General features: G+C 33.5%; 1 protein-coding gene across 2 annotated transcripts in view; it reads right to left on the bottom strand.

Moving 5' to 3' along the window:
• Positions 1-2,124: 2,124 nt before the first annotated feature.
• Positions 2,125-16,327, bottom strand: part of LOC140432457 (sphingomyelin phosphodiesterase-like) — a 94,892-nt gene continuing 80,689 nt past the window's right edge. For both annotated transcript variants that reach the window (XM_072520367.1, XM_072520368.1), the window contains 4 exons: positions 15,261-15,425; positions 9,917-10,088; positions 4,223-4,407; positions 2,125-2,305 (listed from right to left, as the gene is read on the bottom strand). In XM_072520367.1, the coding sequence (XP_072376468.1) occupies positions 2,194-2,305; positions 4,223-4,407; positions 9,917-10,088; positions 15,261-15,425 (634 nt within the window). In that variant the 3' untranslated portion in view covers positions 2,125-2,193. The remainder of the gene's footprint in view (positions 2,306-4,222; positions 4,408-9,916; positions 10,089-15,260; positions 15,426-16,327) is intronic.

Below are 16,327 nucleotides of genomic sequence, written 5' to 3'. Positions count from 1 at the left end.
TTTAATTAATTTATGCAAGTGTTGGGAATTTATCTTTATTGTACAGCTAGCAATTGACGGATTTGTAGTTTACTGTTTTTATTTGCGAAAAAATAACTCAAATTCCTACAATATATAAAATTAACAATATAAAAAATTAATTAATTCCCATTACTTACTGTTCTCTTGCTGTCTGCTAAATTATTTTAATTTTTCCTGAATCGGTGACAGTTTGTTTTCTGACGTTTTGATATTATATTTGACATAGTCTATAGAACAGTAGCAACGGGAAATTTTTGGTAACATGATAGAACTTAAAATTAACTAAATACATTATACCTATAAAAATAATAAATATTCGTAACAGCAAGCAATGTATGTTGTGTTGCCTATAATAAAATCGTTCATTAATAGAAAATCATTCATTAATAAGGGTCACTAATCAATGATTTTGAGGGTGTTAAAATTGATCATAAATGGACGGTCGACGGAAAAAATATTTTACAGATATTTGAAGGTTTTAAAGCAGGGGTTCCCAAACTTTTTTGTACCACACCCCTTTTTGTTGAAATAAAAGCTTCTCGCCCCCCCCCCTCCTTAACAATAAATTATATGGACTTAGGAACAAAACAAAAAAATAAGTATTACATTGAAAACAAAACATTTATTTATACTGCCATAAGATACAATATCAGTTTTCATAAAATATAAGAATTATTAATAAAAGAAATATAGATTAGGTTGGTTAGTGAGATGAATGAGTTTGCATTTTCTTTACTATAAGTAAAGTATGCCTATTAGTGGCTGAGTTTTAGTAAGTGCACAACGCAAGTCACTAACAATTCAAGTTTATTCCTATACTTTGTTTTAATTGCCACAAGTGTTGACAATGCTTTTTCGCGCAAATTGGTGCTTGAAAAAGACAAATATAAACGAAGAGCTTCCCGTGATACACTTTGAAACATTTTAACCAAAATGAAGGTTTGTCCATTATATCAAAGTAGTATTTGGCACAGGAATCATGTTTTATTTGCAAAGCATATTTTTGAACTGATTTAGGCAGGGGGTCTATATTGACATGGAATGGGTCAGTTGACATTCTGTAAATACTACCGTCACAAGTATTTAGTGAAGAAGCGACTTATAAGTTGCAACTATCAGTAAATACAATACATACCTGGACCAGAAAATGGCGAATGAATTTAAATGAGACTAACTCTGCACACATTAACTTTACAAATAAAAAAATAGAAAATTTCTCAGTTAGAATAAATGATAACCAAGTTCCTTATGCAACATCAGCAAAATACTTGGTTACCACCCTAGACGCAAGGCTGCGCAGGAAAGTACATGTCAAAAAGAAAAGAAGAGAGCTTGATGTTAGATATAAGAAATTGCATTGGTTGATTGGAAAAATTCAACATTATTCATCCATAATCAATTATCCATTTACAAGCAAGTACTGAGGCCAGTATGGGTATATGGGTGCCAACTCTGGGGCTGTACCAAAGCTAGTAATCTACATATTCTCCAGAGATTTTAAAACAAAGTACTGAGGAACATTGTTGATGCTCCTTGGTATATACGTCCTCCATCAGGACCTGGGTATGGAAACTGTGACCAAAGTAATCAAGAGAATAGCAGCAAGTGACGAGCAGAGGCTGCATATTCATGTGAATGTCGAGGCAATCCAGCTTCTTGACAACACACTGAACTAAAGAGAAGACTCATAAGGACAAAACAATTTGAGTTAGTGTAAATCTGTAATAGTTTAGTGTAAAAAGCATTGTATAGTGCTGTGATGTTAGTTGTAGTGCATTAGTTGATAGATAAAATAAGAGTAAGCCATAGATTGAGCCCTTAGATTTAAGTATTTGCTGTTTATTAAGTTAGGTCAGAAAATAACTGATAATTGGTCATTTGTGACCAGATAGCAGTATACAAACACCGTAAAAGTGTTTTACAAAAAAAATATGAATTACTGCTAGGTTGCATAGTTGTCTCTCGTTATCATTTGTTGTGACGTGGATGGTTTCTTCTCCACTGGCTCCACAGGCAGTCACCTGAATCTTCTAGGTTTTTATATAGGAAATTTTATTTTGTGATTATCTGGTCCGTTAAAAAGGATAATGAACTACATTTAAATAATTTAAATTTTTTATTTTGATTGCATAAGAAGTAATACATATTATTTTAATAAAAAATTATTGCTATTTATAAGTTATTGCACATAGCAGTTTCTCCCTCAACAGACGTTAAAATCTGGCATCTTATTTCCTTCTTGTCATAAGTCTCCTTAGCCTTTGCACTATCCCGGTAGTAAAATCTAAAAATAAATATATGAATGATATAAATAAGATTAATGTATTTTTCATACACGTTTTACTTGCATTGAAGTAGATTTTGCAGTAAGCGAACTGATACCACTCTTAGTAAGATTTAATCATTTTGAGCAGTGTATTTGATTGGTCTGACATTATATTATATTTATTATGACAGACAATTAATAAAATAAACAAACAAACAGCAAACAATTGATTACATATGTTAATTAATAAATTGTAATAATTACTAAGGTCTAAATTTTGAGATTATTTTGAATTCTTGCATTTTATAAAGAGTATATAAATGATAGTTTTTACATAAAATAGGGTTGTTGTTATTACTTTTATTATTATTAAGGAATAAAACAAACGACTGAACTCAACAATATATTAAAGCAAGAATTGTAACCAAATTAAAAGATAACTGGGCACTATCAGATGCAGCAAAACATTTTAACATAAGCGAACCACAGTTTTTCTATTAATAAAAAATGGAGGGAACAAGAAACTCTCGAAAGAAAGTGAGGGTCCGAAAACCAAAACTATACTAAATCTAGGTATGTAAAAATAAAATTAATATTTTGTAATATCTCCATTACCATTGATAACAGCTTTTAGTCTTCTGTCCATCTGCGTAAAAGGAACTATGAAATTGTTTTCTTCAGAGAGCTCTTCCTAAACCTGTTGTATACCGTGCCACAGTTTTTCAGCATTTTGAGGTATAAAATTACGCCGATACAACCGTTTTATAATAACCCCCACACATTATCGATTGGGTTTAAATCCGAACTGTAGCTTGGCCATGGTAAGGTTTCGATGTTTTTATTCTGAAGCCACTGATTTATTATATTTGCAGTGTAAACAGGACAATAATCTTGTTGGAGGATAAAATTATTTTCTGGATAGAACTGTTCTACACTGGGAATCATAATGTTTTCTAGAATATTCAGATAAGTCTGCCGAACAAACCTGCCATCAATACGCTATACCATTCCCATTCCTCTAGATGAAATCCATCCACGTACATTGGCGCTAAAATGACCAGCTGCTCGATATCTATCAATTTATAGAGGATTAAATATATTATTATCTGGTCTATACATCCCAATTTTGCCCTTTTAGAAGATTAAAAAATTTTCTCATGTAAATATTACTCTGTACCAAAAATCTTGATTTTATAGCTGGTGGTTTAAAGCAAATATAAGTCTTGATTGCTTTTGTTGTGGTTAAGAGCTTGTTTTTTTTTTCTGCAGTTCGGTACCTAAGACGCGATGCTTTAATTCTGCGCCTAGTTGTTGTCTTTCTTCCCGAAAACTGAGACATAATTCTTGCAGTTTTCGCATCTTCAAAAGGATTTTGTTCTAATCTCTCCAAAAGCGTTCGATCTTCATGAGCGGTAGACGTTTTTGGTCTTCCAGAACATTGCTTTCTTTCGGGAGTTTCTTGTTCTCTCTATCTTTTATTAATATTAAAAACTGGTGTTCTGCTTACGTGAAAATGGTTCGCTACGGCAGATAGTGACCAACCATCTACTAATTTCGTTACAATTCGTGCTTTTAGTTCTTTGCTAGCATACGGAGCCATTTTTTCAGGTTGAACAGAATAAGTTATTATCTAAATAATAAGTATATTTATCCTTCAAAACACACTGCACAATTTTCTACAAAATACGATTTAATACTTTAATAGTCGTATAAGTTTTTTTAGGAACCAGCTGTACAAGAGTGGCCGCGCGCCGGTGAAACAATGTGGTCGTAATTTTAGTTATATATAACTCACGTCGCGGTTTTAGGGTTAAATATCTTTTAATGGTAAATTACAGTTAATATTTGTGATATTTAAGATATTTTTTAATTTCTAGTTAACTATTTTAGAAATCAAACAAAAATTTCTAACTTAATTACAAAATAAAACATTACCTGTGATATAGATCCACTACCTCGTCAGTTTTCATTTTATTTAGCACCAAATCGCTAAGACTTGCTAGTGACAAACTATGAACTTTGAAAGAATCTTTAAATGAATAGAGATTTATCCAGTCTATTTTTTGGTTTTTGTTTGCTGCATCTAAATCAAATGTGTAAGTCTCGAAATCTTTGACGTTCTAAAAAAACGGTTATTTATGTAGTTGTAATAAAAAGTGGTACATTATTGTTAGAAAAAAATAATGTTAATTTTTGTTTGTAATACATGCAATATTTTCCAATAGTTAATTAATGTAACTGACTGAACGTACAGTGGTGTTAAAAAGTCCTACATCACTTACCAAATAAATGAAAATAGAAGTTTAAGGCATTTACCTTAAATATTTTTTAACCATTTACTATCTACATCAAACAAGCACTTAAACGCAATATTATAAAATGGAAACACAGCAAAAATTTTGATTAACAAAAAAATGTAGTTTGGAAAATTTTTTATTCAATATTACAAAAATTAGGCTATTTACATCAAGACAATATTGTACATCACATTGAAGTAATTTAAACTAATTTTAATATTTAATTGGTCAGCCCTTGTTTTTAATAAGTAGTTCACATCTTTTGGGCATGGAGTTTATTAATTTTTGCAGTTCCTCCATGACAATACCAGAAATGATGGTTGATATCCTTTGCCACAAATTCTCGATAGGATTGAAGTCCGGGGATTGCACTGGCCAGTCCATCCTATTAATTTCATTACTCTCCATCCAAGCTTTACCCAATTTTGCTCTATGGCAAGCAGCATTATCATCCTAAAAAATAAATTTTTCTTCGCCAAACAGGTCTTTTCCACTACGCATCATCTTATTCTGTAGTATCTCAATGTATTTGGTAGCATTCATCATCCCAGAGACAACGTGTAGGCGACCAACTCCTCGAGCGGACATGCAACCCCATATCATAACGGAGGTTGGATGTGTAATTGTGGGAAGAACACATTTTGGAGGAAATTCTTCACCAGGAAATCTTCTGACGTAGGCATTTCCAGCATGATTATTAATATTGAAAGTGGATTCATCACTAAACAGTACACTCTGCCACTGCTCTGCTGTCCAGATTCGATGTTCCTTTTCCCATTTCAAACGGTGCAATATTTGCTTTTCTGAAAGCTGTGGTTTCTTCCACATACATCCTCTAAGTCCAAAACTAAGCAGTATTTTTCTCACAGTGGAAGTGCACACGCTTACACCTGTAGATTCAGACCACAGCTTCGTGAATTGGGTGAAATTAAGGCTTCTGTCTGCCAGACTTGTTCTTCTTAACGCAGCGTCATCCCGAACAGAAATTTTCTTTGGTCGGCCACTAAGCGGTCTGTCGTCGATTTTTCCTTGTTCAGCATACTTCTTAATGACTCCAATTACTGTAGATTGATTACAGTTTACTGCGGATGCTATACTAGATTTGTCGTTTTTATGGTGAAAAATAATTTCAAAACGCTTTTTGTCTGATAATTTAGTTTGTTTGGTCTGGGATGACATTTTGACCTTTCTATCAAAAATCAAAGAGCGAATGAATGTGTTAGGGTAACTACAGTGTTTATATAGTCAAAATATGTTGCAAATTTGTCATTAAGATTCAGTTTAATAGTACTTTAACTACTTAATAATCATGGTACAATGAATACACAAGGTATGATACATAATGTTCCAAAATCGGTTCTCTTTCGCGCATGACGTAGTCAAGAACGCTTATTCTCGCAACATTTGAATGTAGTATAGGAAAGACTTTTAATTTTAAGTTTTTTTATATAATTTGGCTAATTTAATTATAGTAATTATAAAGAGATGATAAAATTATGTTATTATAATATTTTAATCATAAATAAAATTTTGAAGTTAATTTAAATTTATTGATTTTTGGTACAGTTATTTTGTTAACATATATATCCTTTATAAAAAAAAGTTTTAATTATCTTTTATTACACGTAGGTGCAGGTTAATTAACTTATATTTCAGAGTTCGATATTTCAGATGTTTAAAAAGATACAAAAAACTGGTAATGAAGGTACACAAAATTTGTACGTATATACCTACTGAACAAAACACAAAATCAAAATAAATAATGATAAAGTCAACTTTATTTAGATCGGATGAGCTAGCTGGCCATCGAATATTCTAGTGTAGTGAGGTCACACAATATTGCACAACATTTTAAATGACATCTTTTGTAATATTCAAACATAAAATTATCTTGGTATTGTTTATAATAATGATAACATTATGTATTTTAATAATGATAACATGATTTAACAAAGAAAAATATCTTATTCTGAAGATGCTAAATTGATTTCTTCCGAAACAGTTCTTATTGCAAATTGCATAGCAGGCTGAGGCTAGTTTCTTACTTAACAAATCGATATGAAAGAACCATTTAAGGTTGCTGTCTAAAAAAATAACAACAATTTTGCAGTAAATTTTGCATGTTAAAAAGCTTTAAACTGATATATTCATATGAATTCTGGGTCTTCGTTAATCTATAAAATGAAAGATATTATAATGGAGTTTTTCTAGTTGCATAACTATGCACATCACTCAGTTTATCCAAATGTTTTTAAAAGCACCTATTTTTAACAGCGATGGTTTATTAAGATGTGAAATATTCACTTGCGACGTGTATATATTTGTATTCGCTCCGTGCGTGACTGACGCGACACCTACCGCCTTCATCTGACAGTTTTGGACCTACCAATTTTCAGGTTAAACATATGACATATGTTTGACATTGTTAAATACATGCGAATTGACAATTATTAATAATTAACTTTTTAATTATATTTTTTTAGTTTATGTACAAAATAAATGTAGTATTTAAAACTGGGTTTCTCGAAATTCATCATAATATATCTTTTCAACCACAAACGGAAAATAAAGGGAAAAATCTAGTACTGGCAAATCAAGTTTTTCACGTGAAAGAGCATATATTTAAAAACAGTAATAGTAAAAGTTATAATATAAAAGTTAAAGTCATCAGACACTTTGCAGTTCTTGAAGCCTTATAAAATATCATTTAAGGTAAATTATTTAAATTTTTTTCTATTTCAATTGCATAAAAATGAAGTTATGTGATATTTACTTTTTCATATTAATAGCACGGATCCATCTTTTTCTTTTCTCTAGTTTATATGTAATCTTTGGGAACCTATAAAAACTACACTTACTATTTTTGCTATTATTAGCACAATTAAATACGCAATATGTATTTGCACACATTTTTGATAAAATTTATGCGAAAAAAGGTCCAATTTTGTCATATTTCGCCGCTACGCACGCTGGCATCGTTTCAAATTACCCCTACCATGGTCACGCACGGAGCGAATAAAGAGACATATGTAAGCATATATCTAAATTATTTTTCGATTATAAAATAGATGACTCAATCAGTATTGAGTTACTTTAAAATATATTTATTATCTCATAACTTGCAATTTGCAGATAACCGATATTATCGTCGAACTTTTGTTTTTATACAAGCCTTCTGTCTTGCCGGTGTAAAGTCGTCTGAAGTCGATATTTATTGTGTTTTGCGTTTGAACTTATTTGTGCCTTATTTTTATATTATTATATTGTTTGATAAGTAAATTTTGCATATAATAATAATCGGTAGGTTCTAGTAATGTGTATATTTTTTATTTTACTAAATTTCATTATAACTCATCTAAAATTACATATTGAATTGTAAAACAGATTTTTCTTTATTGTAATCTATTTTGTTTTTATTTCAGTAAAACTGCTGGGAAATGAGTGACAGTGAAACAGAATACGCAAATCTACTACTATTTACCTATTCACAGTATTTCCTCTGCAGAAAATTTTTAAATTTCAAAGGATTTGCATACAGAAAAAAAGCTTATATTATTAGTATATGTATGAAAACAAAAATAAATATTTCGCTTGAATCTCTAGGAAAAGTAAAGGTTTTATGCTACTGAAAATATATTTTTTATTCAATTATAACCAAAACAAAACATTTAAAAAAAAATTGATCATTTTTTGACCATAATTTCAAAATAGCTAGTACAAAATAGATAGTACGTTAAGCTGTAATAATGGGTTCGAGGTGGTTCGAGCGATCTGACTACGTCACACTCCTGGGCCAGCTGTCAAATGTCATGCGCAATATCATACCAAATCATACCTTCTGTATTCATTGTACAATGCTTAATAATCACCTCATAATTTTCTCGGATTATGGGAAATCCCTTAAATCAGATTATTTTAATCTTTTCTGTAGAATTTTGTGCTAGTAATTAAAAAAACATTAGTAAGTATATCGATAATGCTAATTACAAGCACAAGCTTAAAATGAATTAGCGAAAATATACAAAAAACTGGTGTTAAACCTCAAAAACTATAAGGCGCTTAGGTGATGCAGGACTTTTTAACACCACTGTAAATCATTATTTCATAAATTAACATTAAATCATTAGACTAAATCAATAATATTTATCAGTATAACTTGTAAAGTAGCCGATCATTGGCGGAGGTAGCTATGTTTACAGCATTCTGGTAGCTTAAAACTTTACAATAATTAAAGAAACATAAAGGGTTAGTACCTACTAGCAACTTATATACCTGCATTGCCATTTAAATTTACTCTAGAGCATTACACGAGAAATGAGAGGTAGAATTCTGGCATCTACCTACTGACTTTTTACACTGATTTTGACATGTATAAATATTAAAAACAAAAAAATTGACCTCTTATTATTATAATTTTAATAAGTATCTTAAACAAGTACTTCTTTTATAAGGGTTATAGTCGTCAAAGACGAAAATGCCACTGAATTTCTAAAAATCGTAAGAACAAGCTGAATTTTGGTGAGAATGTCAATTTTGGGACCCCAAAAAGTAAAAGTTTGCCAATCCTACCCCGGGCTTCCCCTTAAACCCCTTCCTATGAGGGGGAAAACGGAAAACCTCGATTTACCAAGAATCTGTACACCATAGAAAAAATGAGACAAAATCCAAAAATTGCGTACGAAAGCTGCATTCTTCACCTTTAAAAAGCATTTCGATTCTTTTCAATAGGACACTCTAGTCAAAAATATCGAATTTTTACCGTCGAGTTGATACAAAAAAATTGATTTCACCCGCGCCGAACTGAACTGACATTCAAAATTGCCGGTCGCTTCAAGCGTTGTTTCTGGGAGAATGGTTCTTTCTATACACAAAGTGCTAATTAACATTTTTGTTCAAAATTATCTTATTTACATTTTTTGTTTGAAACTTTTTTTCTACGGCGTACAGATTCTTGGTAGATTGATGATTTCCGTACCTCTACGTGAGGGGTTTTAAGGTGAATCCCGGCGAAAGGATTGGCAAACTTTTTTGCATTTTTTTGGGGTTCCAAAATTGACATTCTCAGCAAAATTTAGCTTGCTCGCATGATTTTTAGAGGTCAAATGTCTGACCACTGTAGTATTATGGTTATAGCTTACAAATTTTAAATATTTAATAGCGCGTATTAAGATGATTCCTATTTCAAATGATATGTAAAAGAATCCATTTAAAAAATCATTTAAATTGTATCGTATCCTGAAAAACGATACAAATTAAAAAAAAAACAACTCAAAAAAACTTTCAATAACTTAACTATCCTATCTAAAAAGCTTTTTCATTCCTAATTACTTACAAAGCTGCTATCAGCGACTGAAAATATCTTGTAATTGGGATTAGCCTCATCAGGCATTAGGGATCCACCATTAAAAGTAACCCCAATTGGTGTACTTTCATTATCATAATGTAAGAAGAATTGGTCCCTATGAGTATGACCATTGAATTGGGCTGCGATTGTATTCTGGAATCTTAAACAAGATATGTGATTATTTAATTCATTAATAAACTAAAGCAGAATATCATTTGTTATCATTAATTATCAAAAATTATGTATAATTTGACGTGTCATTTATAGCAATGGCGTCTATAGCAATTACATGAACTGAAAATAGCAGGAAGTTATGTCATTAGTCGTACAATTAAGTGAGCGATACTAATTCGTACTTGCACTTAATCTATTTATAACAACAGCATAGTAGGGACAAATCAAGGGATATATTTCCCGGTAAGTCTATCTAAGGATGTGACAGTTTTCCAGGCGGAAATAAGTGCAATCCATCACTGCGTGGAAAAAATAGAAACATAGGAAAGAACGTTCTGTTCAGTTGCCATCTTCACAGATAGTCAGGCGGCGCTTAAGGCACTCAATTCTGTAGAGGTCAATTCTAAGCTAGTATGGGATTGCGTGTGTGCCCTAAATAAACTAGGAGACCGTAGCAAGGTTACGGTAGCCTGGGTACTGGGGCACGAGGGTCATAAGGGCAATGAAAAAGCAGATGAAATGGCCAAACAAGGCTCATCATTGCCATTCATTGGACCGGAACCCTTCTGCAGAGTTGCTAAATTAGTAACAAGAACGGCTACAAGGAAGTGGGTAGCTCACAAATCTCTGGAATGGTGAAGGAATTCACCAGGACAAAGACAGGCGAAACTGTTCATTACAGAAAAATTTACGGCAGACCTAATAAGCAAAGACAGGAAAACAGTCAAGGTCATAGTAGATCTTCTAACAGGGCACTGTAAGCTGAATAGGCACTTAAAGCTGATGGGATTATCAGATGATGACCTGTGCAGATTCTGTCACCTGGAAGAAGAAACAGCAGAGCACATTTTATGTCAGTGTGACAGTCTGGCAAATGTGCGGTTCTTTACATTGGGAGAAGAAAATCCACCGGCAAATAGCTACATGGAAGGTACAGTCTTGAAGCTACTAGACTTTATAAAAAGGGTCAGGCTAGAGAATGTTATCTAGGACTAGAGGACCACAATAGATCTGAAAAGGTCGCAGTGGAATAGGCTGAAAGGCCACCTCTCTTAATCTAATCTAATCTAATAACAACAGCATACCACCAATTAGACATTGGTACGAAGTTAAAGAGACACAAATTGTGACTTGACATCATAAAGGACACCTATAAAAAAAGGCAAAAAATAATTAAAAAAACAAAATAAAAGTGAAGTCAAATAAAATAAAAACTAGTGAGCGAAAATAGAATAAATACTGGAGAGAAAATCAAACAAGGAAATAAACAAAATCACCAGACAGAAAACAAAAAACCCAGAGAGAAAAATAAACAAATCAACAGAGGATAGTTCATAGCTATAAATAGTCGACAAACACCGCAAATCGCCGCACTGTGTGAGCCCTCAGTGGTAAGGATCAACAAAGCTCCAACACGACCTTTTCTATAGAGATCCTACAAAAAAAAAACTAACAAAAAACAAAAAAAAATCCGGACGTAGTCTGGAGCAAGACTAGCAACACAGTCTGAATACAAGCAAGCAATTTTAGATTCGCAGACAAGTCACTAGAGGATTACAGAAATAAAGCGCGTCACGCTGTCCTGCATTTAAAATCGATTAGGGAACCATGTTGTAGTTCTATTACCTAAGACTCCCACATGATGAGCCTTTGGTTGATAGTTGTGCCCCTATCGCGCATTAGAGTGATATAGTGGGGAAAGGGATGGTCTGAAGCATTGGTGCGGGGTGAAATGACTCCTGTTTTACTCGAGTAATACACCTCGCTCAAATGAATTGTTACACCCGAACGTAATTCTAAGGGATGAACATGTCTCACAAGCTGGGTATAATTAAATTGCTTACTTTCTTGATTAGAGGCATTCTTGGTGTGTTGAACGAAGAATGCCTACCTACCTATCTACCGGAACAGGTCCGCTGAACGTGTTCCATTCCGTCGAATTGGTGAGTTAAAAGAAATTGATAGTTCTCCGTCCTAAATTTCCTTTACCATCTGATGTGTTGAATCTGACACGTCCCTCCGTAGAAATTCATTTCGCGCTGAGAAATGAATGTGACTTCTGATTAATTCACCCAATCGTCAATTAATTATTCACGGATCAAATATCGTCATACTAACATTCTATACTCAAATTTACTAAGATGTAAATTTCAGCTGGAAGGTCAGATAATAGAACAAGTGATAGAGTTTAAATATCTAAGCACCACATTATCTAGCTACTGAAAGCTCGAAACTAAAGTGGAAGATCAAGTGAATATAGCAAACAGAGCCGCAGGCTACCTGAATGAAACAATATGGAGAAATAAAAACATCGGGAAAAAAATGAAAGGCAGAATTTACAAAACAGTCAGCAGACTAATAATACCATATGCGGCAGAAACGCGACCTGGCACAGAGAGGAAAAAAAGGATGTAAGAAACAGCAGAGATGAAAACACTTTGAAAAATTGATGGTAAGATACTATGGTAAGAAATAAAAGAGTAGAATAGAAGGATCATATAAGCCGAATGACTACAAATAGAGTGGTAAAGACGGCAAGAGACCGTTCTCCAATAGGGAGACGATCAGTAGGAAGAACACGTAAACGATAGAACGACAACTTACTGGAGGCACATTGAAAAACAGGAGAGGCGTGCCTACATAAAAAGAAGAAGAAATATTATCAACAGGAAGTCATTTCGACAAACTTGTACTAACAGATTTCAAAGGAGTTGATTGGCCCCATATACCTTTCCACACTGCGATTAGTAGGATCTTTTATGTATATCCTACATCTATGTTCAGTCCAACAGGCGTGGAATTCTAAGAAAGCCTATTATTCATTTAAGAGAGATATTTGTTACCTTTTAAGGTTCTGAAAAACTTGTTTCATGAACTTTGGTGGTGGTGAACAATGACTTCAGTTGCAGACAATATCTTCAGTCGTTTTTCCTACTTTTTTTGGAGACTCTAACTGTTGCGCTGCGCTGTTCACTTTATAGATATATTACTTGAGTTACACCTGTGATTTTTTCGAGTTTCTTCTTCTAAAGCTCCAAGAGTATTTTTTCGAAGCGAGCGAACAATCCTTTGTTCCCTAGTACCCATAGCAAAATTAGTTGTAGGTTGCCAATTGCTTAGGAACTGTTTGCAGCTCCAAGCTGTTATCGTTTCATAAGTTATAGATTTCGGAACCTTCATTGCAGCTTAATGTATAATAATAGTCTCCCGTTTTATACCGCTGTCGCGGCTTTGGGAGTATAGCAGGGTAGTCTGCTATATCTAGGGCCTACGGTATACAAGGAAGGTAACATGGCCAGTGCTACGCTTCAACCGTCTATTATTACCCCTGGTTTTACCCAAGGTACTCATTTTTTTATTCAGGCTGAGTCGACCTGGGGCCTATAGACATTTTTAAAATGTCTAGATATTCTTGCCGGCGGTGGGATTCGAACCCCGGACCACCGGCTTGCGAGTCAAGCATCCTACCGCTTGCGCTACGCAGGCCCACGCAGCTTAATGTCTGGGGCAATAAATATTTTGGCTTAACTAAGGCATTGTTATGCCAGCCCCTTGCCTATGGCCGAACATCAGGATGGCGTTCAATGACTTAAGTCCGCCACTCACGTTCCAACGGCGCAGTACGATTTTGTCGAATTCAATTGCAGTACAATAATGTTGAAAATCGGATGGGAACACACAAGTACCCACACGTACCGATTTTGCAGTAAGAGTTTTACTTTCAAATCAGAAACATGTCAGATAACGATTTACTTTTAGCGGCTCGTGCTCTTTGTAAAAAATACAAAAAACGTAATTATTGGTGTAAAGATTGGTTGCTAAAAATATACATATTGTCACATACATTTATTAGAATTGCGATTATATCTATAATATAATTTTAATTCTCTTTTGTAACATGTTCGAAAATTAGTAATTTTCTTTTTTACCAACTCTTCATTACTATCTGCTTTCACTTTTTAGCAACCAAAATATTCACAGCTTTTTTTCTAGCGGTTTTATCATATGATGTCGATTTTATTTTCCAAAGATACACTTGTTCTTTATCAATGCCAAAAAAATCTTTTAAAAACTTCTAGCTATAAGCCATTTTCGAAATTTACCAGTAAATGATTTTTTTGCAGTCGTACGATTTTGTCGAACCAATTCTGTCGTACTGCTGCAGACTGACTTGTTTGTCTGCCTCAACTCGCACCGATTTGGTCGAATGGTGCAAATACACCTTCAAATTCCGTTCAATTTTGTAGCATTCGTCAAAATTGTAGTGCGGCGTTGGAACGTGAGTGGCGGGCCTTACGCCACTCACGTTCGCCGACGGTTCGAGATTCAAGAAATAAATTAAAATAAACTGTACAGCGTTTTTAGATACACTTGAGCACAAAAATTGATTGTTAGCAGTTCTGCTTGAAACTTATATTTTATTCAAAACTAAGCCTACACTTTCGAATACAACATTGAGGGGGTAAAAAACTTTATATACTTGGGATCCCTAGTCACATCTGATAATACCGTTGCGGAGGAAGTGAAGAGGCGAGTATTTATTGCAAATAAATGTTACCATGGCTTAATTAGGCAACTAAGATCAGATAACGTCACAAGAAAAACAAAATGCCAAATATATAATAAGACCTAATAAGACCGGTACTCACATACGGCTCAGAAACCTGGACACTCACTAAAAGAGAGGAAACGTTGTTTCCTCTCTCCATATATAAGGGCACAAAAGAAAACGGAATATGGCGAAGAAGATACAACTCTGAACTATACAAAATATACCAGGATCCGGATATTATAACATTCATTAAAATAGGACGGTTGCGTTGGATAGGACATGTAGAACGAATGGAAGAAGGCGAAATACCAAACAAAATATTTAAACAGATACCAGTAGGAAAAAGAACAAGAGGAAGACCGAAGCTGAGATACTTAGAACAAATAGAAAATGATATAACAACCTTAAAAATAAAAAACTGGAGAAAAAAAGCACGAAACAGATCAGAATAGAGAAGAATCCTGGAACAGGCCAAGACCCAAAAAGGGTTGTCGAGCCAGTGATGATGATGAAGCCTACTCTTTCAGTACTGTAAATCAATAACCATAGCATTTTTATTTCTACTGTTTTTAAATCAATATTTACATAAGAAATGCTTGTATATACCTTTTTAAGATTTGATTGTACGCTCGTCCCCAACTTGCAATACAAGAAGATGTTTGAATGTGATATAAAATATGAACAATCTCCTTATTTTTTTCAGCTTCTAACAAGGTATCAACCAACCATTGGAGTTGTCCGTAAGGATCTTCGCTATTATATAAATTCCACCTTAAAAGCAAACATCAAAATTAATATTTTGTTAAAAAATAAAATATAGGTATTATTTATTATGATTTTACTGTATTATCTTCCTGGAATAGTGAGCGAACTAGAACTAGTTAACCTTCTTTCTAAGAAATAAAGTAAATCTAGCAGAAAGTATATGTATCTTACATTATAATTTCTTCTTACAGAACCAAAAAGCAATTTTAACTTAGCCAAACTAGTATAACAATCTAATCTTGTTATGTTAATTAGTGTTCCCAGTATCCCAGGATTTAGTTCACTATACTTCAACTCCCGCACAATTTTTTGTTTTTAGTCCTCACTAATTTTATGCCAATTTGAACGTTTAAGATATTGTAAGATGTCAAATAATATTTATGTTATCCAGAAGCTGCAAGATCTCTAAGTTTGATTCTGGTAAAACATTTATTCATGACCTCCGGTTTTTTCCTAATCAAGTCGTTGACAGTTTCTACATCCAAAGCATTTTCTTCTCTTTTTAACGTGCTGGAGGCTAGTTAAGAAATCTGCTGCACCCAGAGGCTCAGCCAGCTATACGCTCCTACAACGCCGCTTAACTCCGTTCTATACATTTACAAAAGACAGTTTCTGAATTTTACATTCCGAAATTCAAACTCTTGTAATTTGTATTGTGAGTGGAGACAGCGACGTGACAAGCAAGAAGTGTCTCTTCCGGATAACCTGCTGGTTTCATGTCGTCAACCCCAGACATCTCGATCTGGAAATACTCTCAGAGAGGAAATCTAAATGACGAACTGACCCCGCACGTCTTTCCAGTCGTTTGTTATTTTGTTTCTTTTGTTAGTGTCTGTTTTTGATTTTGATTATAGATGGAACCACAGAGGGTCTTAAGATCGTCCACCTCATCGGACAAAACGACTGAA

This window comes from Diabrotica undecimpunctata, chromosome 1 (genome assembly GCF_040954645.1).
Source record: "Diabrotica undecimpunctata isolate CICGRU chromosome 1, icDiaUnde3, whole genome shotgun sequence".
In the NCBI taxonomy this organism is placed as follows: domain Eukaryota; kingdom Metazoa; phylum Arthropoda; class Insecta; order Coleoptera; family Chrysomelidae; genus Diabrotica; species Diabrotica undecimpunctata.
Note: the sequence above shows the minus strand (reverse complement) of the source record. Positions and strands in the feature narration are given on the sequence as shown.